Source organism: Myotis daubentonii, chromosome 19 (assembly GCF_963259705.1).
Source record: "Myotis daubentonii chromosome 19, mMyoDau2.1, whole genome shotgun sequence".
In the NCBI taxonomy this organism is placed as follows: domain Eukaryota; kingdom Metazoa; phylum Chordata; class Mammalia; order Chiroptera; family Vespertilionidae; genus Myotis; species Myotis daubentonii.
In genome coordinates, this window is record NC_081858.1 from 14,593,959 (window position 1) to 14,608,934 (window position 14,976).

A 14,976-nucleotide genomic window follows, 5' to 3' on the forward strand; every position below is an offset into this window, starting at 1 on the left:
CCGGCCTGTTCTCCTCCCCTGCCACGTCACAGCCAGTGCACTGGCACGGCCAGGCTGGGAGGGGGCAGCAGGAGGGAGCCTTCGGGAGAGAAAGGCATGTGATGTGATGTCTTACAGCCTGGAGGCTGGAGGTATGTGGTATGAATGACCAGTCTGCTCACAGGCAGCAAGGACCTCCCACAGCTGTGGGTGCTGAGGCCGAGAGTCTCACAGACTTCTCGGGACTGGGCTGAAAGAAAGGAAATGCCAGGGTGAGGGGCGGCTGGGCTGCAGGGGCAGGCAGGATGGGCGGGCAGGGCCTCTCCGTGAACAGGCGTCTCAAGCTGCAGCTGAGGACATCCGTTACCCCCAGGAGCGGGTCCAAGGAGTCCTGAGATGGCAGGAAGGAAGCCCGACTGAGGGGCGTTTTCAGCCAAACTGCCCCCAAGCACTTACGGGCAGGGGTGGGAACCGGGCCAGGGGCAGGCCACCAGTCCTTTTGTCACGGGTGAACACATGGAAAAGCTTGTTTTTCAAGTGTGACCATCCCCTTGTGCCAGTGCCAGCCTCTGGGGCGCACTTCTGCCAGGAGGTCCATAGGAGCCAGCTGCCCAGTGCTGATGGTGGCGCCCAGACAACACTCACCTATGGCATGGAAAGGGGGCTGATCCCAGCAGGCTCGTGCCCGGGCAGCTCCTAGAAACCCAATCCCACTTGAAGAGGGACCCTAACCATGGTGATGCACTTCCTGACAGGGATCCACATGGCTGCTCCTGTGGCAGCGAATGGGGGGCTCCCTCCAGCGATCTGCCTACCAGATCCACAAATAACGTGCGTGCAAATGCACTGCATGTTCACCATGGGCTGCAGGTGTAGGGGCACACACCCACACGTGGGCACTCACATGAATGGCTGCCAGCAGTGCTTGGTGGACGTCTCGGGGGGGGAGGGGGGTCAGGGACAGTGATTGCAGCCCTGAGGGGCCTGCTACTTTCCAGCCACACGGGAGGCAGAAGTTCTAATCTACAGGCCGAGGAGTTCAACAACTTGCTGGGAGTGGGGACAATAACAAGGGCCAGGAGGCTGCAGTGGGCATTATGAAGTGTGCACCTGGAGTGGACAGGTGGACAGGGACAGAAGTGCACTGGCCCTGGATCACCTCCTGGCTGCCATCACCCCAAGGCTCCAATTTGTACCGATTTTCGGGGGAGGAACACAGGGTCTTAGTGGTGGGAGGCTGTGGTGCCCCAGGGGACAGTGCATTGGTTCAGGTGCCTGACCAAACGCCTCCTGGATCCTCCATCCTGCAGGCCCTCCCAGGCCCGCCTACAGTGTTTAGAAAGCCTGGCTATGGTGGAAGTCAAGGTGAATGACGACGCTATGCACTTGAACTATGGGGAGCACAAGATGCGGCATTCCCAGCAGCCAGCAGGTGTCCCTGTGCTGACCACAGGTGGAAAGCAGCCCAGGGACAGCCCTCTACCATCTGGTCTTGCCAGTGGGGAGACAGAAGCACCTGGCAAGTGGATGAACACTCATGACCCACAGGTCCCCGCCCTGGCTATGTACTCCTGAGGCCAGGAGAGAAGGAGCGGGCTGCCAAGGGCATCCTGCAGCCCAGGGGCTCCTCCCAGGCCCATCGACACCCCTAACAGGGGTCATGTCACCCATCTGCAAATGAGGACACCACTGCCCAAAGACACATAAAGTGAGCTCAGGACTCCTGCTGCCCAGAGAGCACGCCCAGCCCAGCAGTCTCCCAACACAGAACCCCAGGGTGAGGACTGACCACTGCTGGAGCCAGATGGGCACAATGCCGTCCACTGTGCCATCCTCTCCACTTGTGTTGTGTTGAAATGTGTTTTAAAAGCTAGCCACGACAATCTGAGAACAAGGGAGGGGAGTATGTTTCTCTACCAGATAAAGAAGACGTACCATAAAGCTAGATCATTAGTGAGGGATAGAACAGGCGTGTATGAGATGGCATCATGGACAGGTGTGGGCAGCATGGCATCCCGCACGGGAGGCTGACAGTCACCTCCCTGTGGGAAAGGTGGAACGGGGTCCTCTATCGGTTAGGATAGAATAGGTCATGCTGTGGAAAACACAAGTCCCCAGACTCAGTAGCGTCACACATTCAATGTTTATTTCCATTCCTATTACATGCTCAGCGCCGGTGGGTGGAGAAACCACTCTCCTCAGGCCCTCTGATGCTGGCAGCAGACGCCTCCGCACACCACGCCATTACAGAGTCCACAGTCAATGCAAAAGGCAAAGCATTAAAACTTGGGAATACAGTGTGATGTCCTTGACCCTCAGGTAGGGAGATATTTCTTAAGAAGAGTCCTGCCTAGCTGGGTGGCTCAGTTGGTTGCAGTGCTGTCCCATGCACCAAAAAAAGGTTGCAGGTTCGATCCTTGATCAGGGCACGTACAGGAGGCAACCGATTGTTGTTTATCTCTCACATGGATGTTTTTCTCTCCCTTCCTCTCTCTCTAAAATCAATAAAAACATATACTCAGGTGAGGCGTTAAGAAAAAACAAAGAAGGCCTAGCCAGTGTGGCTCAGTGGTTGAGCCTGGGTTGTGGGCTCAATCCCCAGTGGGGGGCATGCAGGAGGCAGCAGATTGATGATTCTCATCATTGATGCTTCTCTCTCTCCCTCTCCCTTCCTCTCTCTGAAATCAATAAAAACATACATTAAAAATATTAATTAAAAAAAGGAAGTGAGAGTTCGGCATACAAAACAACTGGTCACTTACTTCCTGCTCCAGGGGCCTAGAGGGGCTCTACACAGGGCATTCAGGGACACTCAGAAGGGTTCTCATGACAGTACTGCCCAAAATTGCAAATAAATTAATTTTAAAAAGAAATCCATCTTGGGCAGTATAACTGTGTCCCCCCCAAGTTCAGAGTTCTAACCCCAGCACCTCAGAATGTGATTATTTGGAGACATGACCTTTAAAGAGGTAATTAAGGTTAAATTAAGTCATATGGGTGGGCCCTAATAATATGACTGGTGTCCTCTAAGAGATAGGACACAGGCACAGAGGGACCGCCATGTGACAGGAAGACAGCCATCACAAGCTAGGGAAAGGGGCCTCAGGAGGAACCACCCCTGTAGAGACCTCGATATTAGACTTCTAGCCTCCAGAACTGTGGAAAACACACACACACACACACACACACACACACACACACACACACATTTTTGGTGTAAGCCATGCAGCCCTAGCAAACGCACGCAGGCATCTTTCCAGGGTGACGATGCAGCTCGCCAACCACGGCCTCGATGGCTGCACTCTTGAGTCATGCTGAGTGAATGCTTGTTCTTCTCAAGGCTGAGAGCCCACCCTTCCCCACAGGAGGATGAGATCCTCTCATCCATGCAAACTCAGGTGTGGCTTCTCTGGCCAGGGAATCGGTAACAGAAGGGGAGAGACATGTATCACTTGTGGTTCACGGGGGTCTTTCCACTCTGTGTTCACAGAAAAACACATCCAGTGGGGCTCCTGTTGCCATGGGTCCCTAGGGCACTATAAAGGGCAGAGGCTGTCCCAGTGGATCTGTGACTGAGATGCAAAGTTTGTTACTGCAGCACAATCTGGCACATCCTGACTGATACAATGGAAACAGCTCTACCTCCCTCCTGACTGCTGGGCCTTTGGGCTGTTTCGTTTTGCTGCAGTGAGGCTCATTTGGCAGTCACTAGGGCTCAGGCCACTGCACGGGGGTTTATCTCATTCTACCCATCCTCACTCTGTGTGGATAAACTACAGTTCACAGAGGTCAAGATGACACCAAGGACTGTCAGCTTCCAAGTGTAATCGGAAAGATATGACCAAGCTCAAGTCCATGCTTGAAGCCCCACACCAAGGAATGAGCAATGACCAAATATACGCAGGCGAGTGGTCAGCGTCTACTAGTAATGTCACGTGGGCAAATCATAGTATTTGACACTTCACCCAATAGCATTAAAAAAGTCTGTTTCTTCATGCCTTCAGCAATTCTGGGTATCTAAGACTTTTAAAGTAAGTTCTGGAATCACAGACTGGATTAATACTACTTTAATGATTTTTAAAATGTTGAAATCTTTAATTCATCTGGAGTATAGGCTAGTAGGAAGAGGAAAGTATGCAGTTTTACTATTTTCCAGATGGCTAATCAGTTGTTCCAACTCCTTTTACTGAATAATACATTTTACTCCCATTAATTTGAAACACCTCTAGTATGAACTAAATTCCCATTTGGCTTTATTCCAAAGTTCTCTATTCTCCTCTGTTCATCTGTCCACACCAATTTCCAAGCACCTTCATTATTGCAGCTTTATAAAATGTTCACTATCTCATAAGACCTTTCCCTCAATTCTTCCGGTGTTAGAATTTTCTTGGAGATAGATACGTTAAAAAAAAAACAAAAACACCCATAGTGCCCGCTGTGTCCTATCTTTAAGAAATTAAGTCTGCAGGCTATTTCCAAGGACGTGAGGGACAGGTATGATGATCTAGAAGGGCCCTCATTTGAGTTGGCAAGACAGCTCTGGCAGTAGAATCAAAGCTGCTTTCTGGGGGGATGGCCCAGTTGACACACTACTATGTTGCTGGCCTCTGCGCCGGCTGCCTTTCCTGTCTCCATGTAGTGGACCTGGAGTGAATTCCTTCAGCTCAAGATTGGCATTTTCCCTTCCGACCCCCTGGGTTTTTTACTCCCTCAGGCTCCAGGCAGCTCCTGTCCAGGACTTGGGTTACCATCTCACATCCCTCTCCTGAGGGCCAGCTCTGCCAAGGCAGGCCCCAGAGGATTGGGGGAGAGGCCAGATGACCTGATTAATCTGGAGAAAGCAAAGAAGAGGAAGGACCTCATTGGTGATGGCAAGGTGCCTGTTTCTGGGTGGCATCAGGAGAGGATGGGAGGTCTCTGGCCTGGCCTGTCGCATAGGCCGTGTACAGTGCTGCAAAGTGATGGCTTCCTCTGGCGCTGTCCCTGCCTTTGGGCAGATGCAGGGACCTAGCTGCTTTCCCGCGCTGTGGGGAACAGGAACACAGCGTCAGGAGAGGAGGCTTATCATGCATGGTGGGAGGAGGGCCCTTTGAGCATTCGCCACTCCCAGCTCTCCACACACAGGCGGGCACCCCAAGGAGGGTGCTCCTGAAAGCTGCATGGTCTGGCGGGCCTGCGGAGGTGTTAGGGACAGGCTGGCTGGAGTGGGTGGGAGCAGTCAGACTGTGCCTACAGAAGGAGGGTCCGGACCTGAGCAACAGCAGGGAGGGGCAGTAGTGTTATCCCACACAGAGGGACTGGGACTGCCTAGAACATTCTGGGATTTTCCACATCTGATCAGAAAGGCTGCGTATGATTTCTTTTGTCAGCTTGCTTGCTTTGCTTTTCGGGTTATATTAGCTTCCCACCTATTTCCAAGATTTGCAACTGTTTTACCTGCACATTATCTGTGCCTTAAAATAACTCACACATAAAACCATCTGAACCCAGAGCCTTTTGAAGTTATTAAATAAAATAATCCCAACAATGTGCTTAAAAAATTTTATCAGATGTTTTGCTTAGTACAATTTTTCCTAAAATAACTAGTTTTAGTTGCAGTTCCCATTTCCACTTATTTCTTCTTTCTACTTATTTCTTCTTTCCAGGAAGGTGTTCTTTTGTTTACACAATTGTAAAACTGAAAGGGGCTTGAAATTCTTGCCTAACCACTGCTCTGATTGGTGCACTGTACCAATCCTATGTTCAGTTTAGCTTGAGGGAGCTTCCCAGCTCAGCTCATTATTAGAAAAACCCATCCTTGTGCAGAACAGGTCTTTCTTCATTCCAATCCTCTGGCCCCCTGGGGCCTCCCAACTCAGCTCTGCTGCCTGCTCCTCACTTCACCTCTACTCGCAGAAAAGTCCGTTTTCAAGGCCACACTTCACCTGTGAGGCCTCCCACTCCCACCCATTCAGCCCTTCCAACTCCTCAACCAGACCCTTCCAATCCTCAGAGCTCCCAACCATACATGCAACACTGACCTGGGGTGGGTGCTTGGGACTGGGGCCTGGCCTCTCTGTTCCTGACAGAATGGGCACAGTGCTCCTGCCAACGGAACAGACTCTGCTTGTGGGCAGCCACCACGCCCCAGGCCCAGCCATGGATCCGTCGCACATTTAACGAGCACTGGCTGTGTGTCAGGGGCACGAGCTAAGATGGACTCCTGCCCTAGAGGCTCAGTCTGCGCAGACACACAAGTCAGCAGTGCTGGGCTCGGTGATGAATCGGCCATGTGCAAGAGCGGGCAAAGGCAATGACTGCGGAAGAGCAGAAAGTGGAAGGGCATCAGGGCAAAGGCACTGAGATAGGAAGATGGAAGAAAACAGGTGACTAGAACGTTAACACAGAAGGAAATGCCTGGAACAGAGTTGAGACTGAAAGGCAGCTTGCATTCTACCTTCCTGTACTGGAGCCTTCCCAGCTGACCAGGGCTGCTGCTAAACACACAGAAAAGCATCTTTCTCTACCAAGACACCATCTGACTCACACTCAACAATGAAAGTGGCCACCTCCTCCTTAAATTCCAGCCAAGAGGACAGGTCACGGGAAACAGAGATAGGGGTGGGGGGGGCAAAGCAAAGACCATACAGGGACCAAATCCCGAAAAGGCTGGCATGGCAAACCCAGTCCAGTTGCGGCCAGCACTGAAGGGGGTTGTGTGTGTGGGGGGGGGGGGGGGGGGTTTACAAAGACAGTGCAAATATATGATGAGGACTGATCTATAGAGCTCTGTCCAACTAGGGAGAACAAACCCAGGTGAGATGGCACGCCAAGGGCAGGTGTGGGGATGCAGGAAGCAGCCTCTGTGCCATCAGGGAAGTCAGAGAATGAGGAGCAAGGGCAGAGGCCAGCGGTCTGCTGTGGTGGGGGAGGGGGAGGACGAAGGCAGAGTCCAAACAAGTACCCCTCCTGCCCAGCAATGGGGCAAGTGGACAGCGCCACACCTGGCAGCACTACATCTAGAGTCATCTGGCAATGCCACTTGGTCCTGGGGGGAGAGGGGGGAGGGGCTGCGGGATTCCTGGCTACATAGGCCACTTCATCACGAGGAGCACTGCTGCACCTGCCTGGGACCTGTTCAGAATCCAGGGCTGCAGGATGGAGAGCAGGAGAAAAAGGTGGCTCTTGCTGGGGTCTCCACCGCCCCTTGTGGGCCACCTACCTCCCCTGTCTTCTGGGGTTCCGGCCCCCCTGGGTGAGCTGGATCTGGTTGCTGGGCAGGGGGCTTAGGCAGATTCTGTAAACACAAGGACAGGTTTGGGGGCCATCTCTGTTGGCCCCACCAGACCAGGGCTGGTGCTACACGCAGAAGTGGACAAGGCAGGCAGCTCGGTGGGCCCAGGGCTGCTCTCCTTGGCCAGCTGCTGCTCAGGCAGAGCATTTTTAATTCAGAGTCAGAACTAGAAGTAGCAGAACTAGACTGTCTGGGACAGGCCTGAGGGTAGCACCCATGTTGAGTGCTAGGGCCTCCGAGAACCTAGCTAAGTACGGCCTCACCACAGGCAGCTGCGGGGCCACTGGTGGCTGGTTTGAGGTGGGGACAAGGGGCAGGGCTGCAGCATGGTCCTCAGCAAAGCTGTTCAGGTTTTGAATAACCTCTTCAGGATCCCGGCAAAAGAGCTCATCATCATCAGGTGGGGATACCCATCAAGGTAGGGGCTGCCCACACCCAAGCTGGGTCTGTCAGGCGCCCCGAGGACCTTGCAGACTCGGCTGAGGTTGTCCTGGCAGTGCTCAAAGTGGAAAGACATGCAATCGCCCAGCTGAGCCAAAAAGCAGTGCAGCAGCTATGGGGAGCCATCAAAGGTGCCTGGGTCTGAGCCTGGCACCCAGTGGAAGTGCACCCTGAGGGGTTGTGGGTCGGGCGTGTGCACAATGAGGGAACCCTTTTCTGTGGCTTCACAACTCACTGTGCTCTGCTGCTCCGTGGCCATGCACACACACAGGGTGCCACAGCAGGGCTGCTCAATCCAGGCATCCACTAGGGGGGCATATGCAGCCCCCAGGAGAGGCCCAGTCAATCTCTTGCCAAGGGGTGTACGTTGGATAATTGGCTGCAGCTCAGATGGGACTGCAAGGACCCTGCCACCGGCGCCAGCCACAAGGAATGCTGGGAGTGGAGGGAGGCTGCTGCACCAACTACTAGAAAGAAGGGGAAAGGAGAGGAAGAGATGGCACAGGAAGGGCGGGGGGGGGGGGGTTGTGGTCAGAAGAGACACACAGGACACAACAGGACAGAGATGGGCTAGAGAAGGGTGTGGTAAGCCCAGGTGTTCTGGGCAAGTGCTGAGGGTCAGGGAAGCTGAGAAGAGCTCATAGGACTGTCAAACACAGGTCACCATCCAAGGCATTCTGTCCAAAAACAAGGTGGGGAAGAGCAGAAACTAGGCCCAACCATCACCAAGGGGCTGCAGGAGGAGGCAACAAGCAGGCCAACCCGAGGTAACCCACCAGGCGTTTGGAATGGAAGGAGGGCCTGGGATGTCCAAGAAGGCAGGTCAAGGCCACCTGTGACATTTCAAGGGCAAGATGTGATGGCAGATGCTGTCAGTACCAGAAGGAAAAGGGCCAGATCAGAACCCCCTGGGCTTCCTTGAACAGCCTGGCTACCAGGGAATTTCCGGAGAATGACAGTAGCAACCTTTTACTAAGTGCTCTCTCCACCACCCCACACCCTGACCCTCTCGTAAGCTTGGTGCTATTACGGTCCCCGAGGCAGAGTGGTGAGTGAAGTCACTTGTCTGCAGCCACACACCAAGCAGTAAGTGGCAGAGGCGGCTGAACCTGGCTCTAGAGGCCAAACACTTAACCATCAACTTCACCACACCTATTACGAACTACACTTTACCATCTGCTCAGGAGTCTTCTGGCTGCCCCAAGCACTGACACTAACTTGTGGCACAGACGGTCATACGACGGTCTTACGTCACAGCATCAGGAGCATGGTACCTGCGTGTGACAGCAGCCCTGGGCCTTGCTATTCTGTCTCTAGGCCCTAGGCTTTCCAGACTCGCTTCACCACTCAGAGTACAGCCGACGGGCAAAGCCACCCTGACCCTGAAGGCCACCTCCCTGCACTCCTTTCCCTGTCGAAAACCCAGCATCTGATGTTCAAGTTGAATCCCGCTTGCTGCACCTTCTCTCACCTCCCTAAAGTTACTCCTGCGAAGGGCCTGGAGAGCAGTGAGCATCGACCCTGAGTATTCAGGGACAGGAGTCTGTAACCATCAGCAAGCACAGTTCTTTTCCACGGCAAGGAGCCCTCCGCAGGGCTCTCACACTGCCTCGCCTAACATAGCCACCTCCCCAGTCTCTGCAAAGGGAGGTCCGCTCATGGCCTCTGCAGCACTCTCTGCTTCACCCCTCCTTGTGTGGTTTTCCCCACAACCCCTCCACTCACAACCCAGTGCTCCCCACCCAGGGCACCGCAGCCTGCACACCCGTTCGTGTGCAGTTTCCTATGTGTTTACCTGGCCCCCGTCGGAGCGAGTTCCTCCAGGAAGGCACAGCTCTATTGGTCTTTCTGCCCAGAACCTCCCAGGGTGGCCTGCAGCACTCGAAGCTGCCAGGGCCACCAGCACCTACCTCTGCCAGCCAAGCATTACAGAACCTCTTAGGTATATTCCCTACCCCCTGGTGGTGGTCTTCCACCTAAAAGCCCTTCCCATCCTAAAACAAGGAAAGAATATTCGAGGGCCTGCAGTGGCCCAAGGAGCAGCACACTCATCGAGTCCGGTCCCTCACTGAGCTCCAAAACGCAATAACCACATCGCAGCTCCTATCACCCACCTAAAGTCAGGTGCCAGGTCGCCCACTGAGACCACATCCCATGCCCAGGAGCCAATGCGCTCCCTTTCTCCCAGTTCGGACCTCCCATCCCCACTTGGAACCCTAGCTGTCACCCCTCCCAACTCATCATTATTCCCGTGTGCCCTCTGCAACCTCAGGAGGAAAGCACCTCTGCGCCAAGCAGCCAGCCCTGCATGGGCCTGAGCCTTCCTACGCCTGGACCTGACCGGGGCAGGAACCCTGGCTCTCCCACACCTACCAGTCGGATGGTCTCTCTCATTTCTGTCCTCACCGTGCCTGGCAGTGAGGCATCCGGGCCCTTCTCCTGGGCCGGACAGCGCTCTGTCCAGGAGCAGGTGCCGCGGCTCCCGTGCACTCGCCTCCCACAAAGTCAGAGCCAGCACCTGGGACGCTGGAACGTTCTCTACTCCGGGAGACCCCGGGCCCCCAAGAGTAGAATAACATGCCCAAAGCCCCACAGCAAGTGCCTCCGCTTTAGGGCAGACCACTGCCCCACCCCTCCTGCAACCGCCATGCCGGAAAGCACGGGGACCTGAGCTCACAAGCTCCCCCGCAATAGGAATCCGACCCACCTACGGCTACGCCAGGCGCCCACGGAAAGGGTCCACGAATCTGCAGCCAGGGACCTTGCGAACGCGTCTCCCTCCGAGGGCGAGAGTCCCAGTGTCACCTAGAAAGTGGAGAACAAGATCGGCCGCCGTGAGGCGAGGCGCGGGACTACCTCTAGGGACGCAGACGGCGGGAACCACCCGAAAACCATTGCAGACGCCCCCTCGGCCCCGGCGCGGATTGACAAACTGAGGCCCGCCGGCACCCAGTGCGGGGACTCCGAGCGCGTCTCCGAGGACGGGGACTGGGGAAGGGACGGAGGGCGCAATCCCACTGCCGGGCGCCAGGGTTCTCGCCGCCCCACTGACCCTAGAGCCGAAGACAGTGACTCCAACTCGGAGCAGTGAGCGCCTCAGGGCCCCACCGCGCGGTGCAGCCACACCCCCTGCGTGCGCACGGCCTCCCGTACGTCGCCGCACCGGCGCTCGGCCCACCCTACGCCGGCCGCCCCACCGGGCCGCGCCTGCGCCGTGCGCCCTGGGGTCGCGGCCGCGCGGACGCTCCCAGGACCCGCCAGCGCAGCAGCGCGGCAGCGCGGCGCGAGGGCTGATGGGATCGCGCTCAGCCCTGCGCCGCGCCAAGTGCCACGAGAGCACACGGGCCGCGTGCGCAGGCGCGGAGTGGCCGGAGTGGGCGGGGCTACGCGGGTGGTGCCGCCCAGGCGGGCGGGGAACACCGGCGATGAGGACGGAGTAGCTAGCGGGTGGGGCCGCGGCGCCCCCCTGGCTCCCGCAGAGACGCCGTTGTAGGTGCCGCCGGAGCCCGGGTTTACCGCCTCGAGTCAGCGGGGCACTGGGGGCTGCGGGCATCTGGGCGGGTTTGGGCGAAGAGGGGCCGCAGCGCTCCTCTGCAAAGCCTCTCTCGCCATCCAGTGCCCCGAGTTTAAAGGGCCTGGTCCTGCAAACCTCCGGCCGCAGAGCGAGAGGACGGGCAGCTCGGCCCCAAGGACCCTCCACCTGCGCGCTGGCAGGCGGGGCCTGTGGGTTTCTCATGGTTAGTGGGTTTATGCTGCTCTTCCCCAGCCGAGGCCGGCCCCACAGAGGACAATGAGGGCAGGCTGCCAAGGCAGCCCCGGAGTGGCGTGCCCGTCAGCACCCAGGGACATGGGAAAAGCCGGTGGAGGACGGGCTTTGGGGGCTCCTCGCGGGCGCAGCCCCTGCCTCGCCCCCTCCCCCCCACGGTGCCTAGACCAGAGGTGGGAGAAGGTGCCCGCCCCCAGCGCAAGGACCTAAGGTCCCGTGGGCCAAGGACCTGGATGCAGGCCAGGGGTTCCTGGGGCCACGGGCCGCCGAATGCACTGGAAAATGATTTTTCTCAAGGCGAACACACGCAACACATCAGCTCCCTTTCTGCCCTGGTCTAGTGACTCCTTTCATGAAAGGATCTCTGAAACGTTATCTGCATCGACACCCAAACTCACTCTCTTTGATCTTTGAAACGCAAATCAAAGATCACATTGTACCTTCACCCGGTCTGTGGGGCTTTCAGCAGCCTCCGCCAAAAATAATAAAAGTGGCACCCGGCCAGGAAACGCCTCCTTGAAGCGTGAATGAAACTTGTATTTTTCGGTTGTATCTTTCCTAATTGACCTGATAATTTAAACTTCCTGCCTCCAAGGAGAGGGGGAGGTTCCGACAATGTGGCTTACCTCTGGCACCAGGCAGCTAAGGCCAACTCGGCCCATCCGCAGGCTTGTGTAAAAGACTAATTCAGCCGGGCCAGGCCATCAGAAAACAACTGTTTAGGTCCAAATTGCGTTTTTCTTCACTTAGGCCATCTAAATATATATATATTTTAATTGTGGCAAAATATATAACACATGGTATTTAACATTGTAACCATTTGTAGGCTCAGTGGCACTAATTACATTCACATTGTTGTGCAGCCCTTCACCACTATCCAGCTCTAGAACTTCAACACCCCAAACAGAAAATCTGCCCCCATTAAACACGTAACTCAACATAACATCACCTCTTTCCACTGCCCCTAGTAACCGCTATTCTACTTGTCTATATTAACTTGCCTATTCTAGGTACCTTGAATATGTGGAATCACACATTATTTCACTTAGAATAGTGTTGCTTTTAATCCTCACCCGAGAGAATTTGTTTATTGACTTGCGAGAGAGATTGGTTGCCTCACATACTGGTACACTCCCCAACCAGGGATTGAACCTGCAACCTAGGTATGTGCTCTGATGGGGAATTGAACCCACGATCTTTCAGTGTATGGGACGATGCTTCAACCAACTGAACCACTCTGGCCAGGGCTAGAATAGTTTTAAAGGTTCATCCATGTTGTAGCATCTCTCAGAATTTTGTGTCTTTTTAAGGCTGAATAATATTCCATTATGTGTACACTAGAGGCTCGGTGCACAAATTCATGCACAGGTGAGGTCCCTCAGCCTGGCTTCAGATCAGGGCTGATGGGGGTGGGCGGGGTGGACGGCCGGCTGAGGGAGGGACCATGGGAGGTTGGCCAGCCATAGGAGGTTGGTTATGGGAGCGCGCTGACTACCAGGGGGCAGCTCTTGCATTGAGTGTCTGCCCCCTGGTGATCAGTGCGTGTCATAGTGACCGGTTGACCAGTCAATTGGTCGCTTGAGCTTTTATATATATATAGATACATTTTGTTTATCCACTTATCTGTTAATGGACACTTGGTTCCATTGAGGACTTGCTTCCATCTTTTGGCTACTGTGACTAATGATGTTATGAACATGGATGTACAAATATCTGAGTACCTGCTTTCACTTTTCTTAGGTATATACGCAGAAGTGGAACTGCTGAATCATATGGTAACCCTACATTTAACTTTTTGAGGAACTACCAAACTTTCCATAGCAGCTGCATCCCACCAGCAATGCAGTTTCTAATTTCTCCAAACCCTCACAATCATTTGTTCTCTTCTGCTTTTTTTATTAAGATTTTTAAAAATTAACTTTGTTAAATTTATCTCTAAACATTTTAAGGGTTTAGATCAGGGGTGGGCAAACTTTTTGACTCGAGGGCCACAATGGGTTCTTAAACTGGACCCGAGGGCCGGAACAAAAGCATGGATGGAGTGTTTGTGTGAACTAATATAAATTCAATGTTATAAACATCATTACATAAAAGGGTACGGTCTTTTTTTTTTTTTTTTTAGTTTTATTCATTTCAAACGGGCCGAATCCAGCCCGCGGGCCGTAGTTTGCCCACGGCTGGTTTAGATACTATTGTAAATAGTATTTAAAATATTTTTACTTTCCAGTTGTTCTTTGCTTGTATATAAAAATAGAATTGACATCTTATGCTCTTGCTAAGTTCACTTAATATTTCTAGTAGTTGTTTTATAGATTCCTTAAGCTTTTCTATATACACAACCATCTACAAATAAAGACAATTGCCCTTCCTTTTATATATATAACATTTGTATATCTATATAGAATATGTATACATACATATATATGTATATACTAGAGGCCCAATGCACAAAATTCGTGCAAGAGTAGGCCTTCCTTCCCTCGGCTGCCGACACCGGCTTCCTTCTGGCACCTGGGACCTGGGCTTCCCTCACAGCCCTAGCTTTGACGTCCCAGAAGGACGTCCGGTCTAATTAGCATATTATGCTTTTATTATTATAAATATGTATACACACACACATAACTAGTATGTCTCTTTTTTTTTGGCCTGTTGCAGTGGCCAAAACTTTCAGAAAAGTGGTAGGAGTAGGCATCCTTGACCTATTCCAAATGTTAGAAGGGGAGTGTTTGATCTTTCACTATGAAGTTTGGTGTTAGCTGTCAATGGTTTTCATAGATGCCTTTTATTCGGTTAAGGGAGTTTCCTTTGAGTCCTAGTTTGCACAGTTTTGTTTTTTTATAAATGGGCGTTGAATTTGGTCAAATGCTTTTACTCCATCTCTGCCATGATCACAATATTTTTGTTCACTCTGTTAATGTGACAAATTACAAGGATTGAATGTTGAACGTAAAACCACTTGCATTCCTGGGATAAACCCCACTTGGCCATAATGAATTCTTTGCGTGTATGGCTAGGTTCGAGCACTCACATTTTGTTAAGGACCTTGGTCTACCTACTTAAGGGATATTGGTTTGTTATTTTCTTTTCCTGTAATATCTTTGTCTTGTTTTGATATCCAGGTAATACTGGCCTGATAAACTGATTTGGAAGTGTTTTTCTCCTCTACTGTCTGAAATAACTGGTGTAGGATGACATTATTTATTCCTTAAGTGTTTGCTAAAATTCATCAGTGAAAACAACTAGGCTTGGAGTCTTCTTTATGGGATACTTTTAATAAAGAACTTAATTCCTTTAAGAGATGTAAAGCTGTTCGTGTTTTCTACTTCTTCTTGTAAAAGTAAAGGAATCTGCCAAATGTATTGAATTAAATTTGTTCATAATATTGCTTTACAGTGGGGCCTTGACTTACGAGTGTCCCGACTAACGAGTTTTTTTTAGATACGAGCCGTCTCTCAGCCGATGTTTTGCTTTGAGTTGCAAGCTCAAAAAATTCGGGTTACTAGCCAGCTTCAGATAC

The 14,976-nt window shown here is 52.9% G+C and overlaps 1 protein-coding gene across 2 annotated transcripts in view; it reads right to left on the minus strand.

The window, feature by feature from the left end:
• GNB1L (G protein subunit beta 1 like) overlaps window positions 1-11,447 on the minus strand; it is a 51,202-nt gene extending 39,755 nt beyond the window's left edge. The window contains exons 1-2 of one of the 2 annotated variants that reach the window (XM_059677008.1): window positions 10,746-11,447; window positions 10,401-10,498 (exon numbers count right to left, since the gene is read on the minus strand). In XM_059677008.1, coding sequence (XP_059532991.1) covers window positions 10,401-10,498; window positions 10,746-11,429 — 782 coding nt within the window. In that variant the 5' untranslated portion in view covers window positions 11,430-11,447. The remainder of the gene's footprint in view (window positions 1-10,400; window positions 10,499-10,745) is intronic. The other variant, XM_059677009.1, reaches the window with a different exon arrangement.
• Window positions 11,448-14,976: the final 3,529 nt, after the last annotated feature.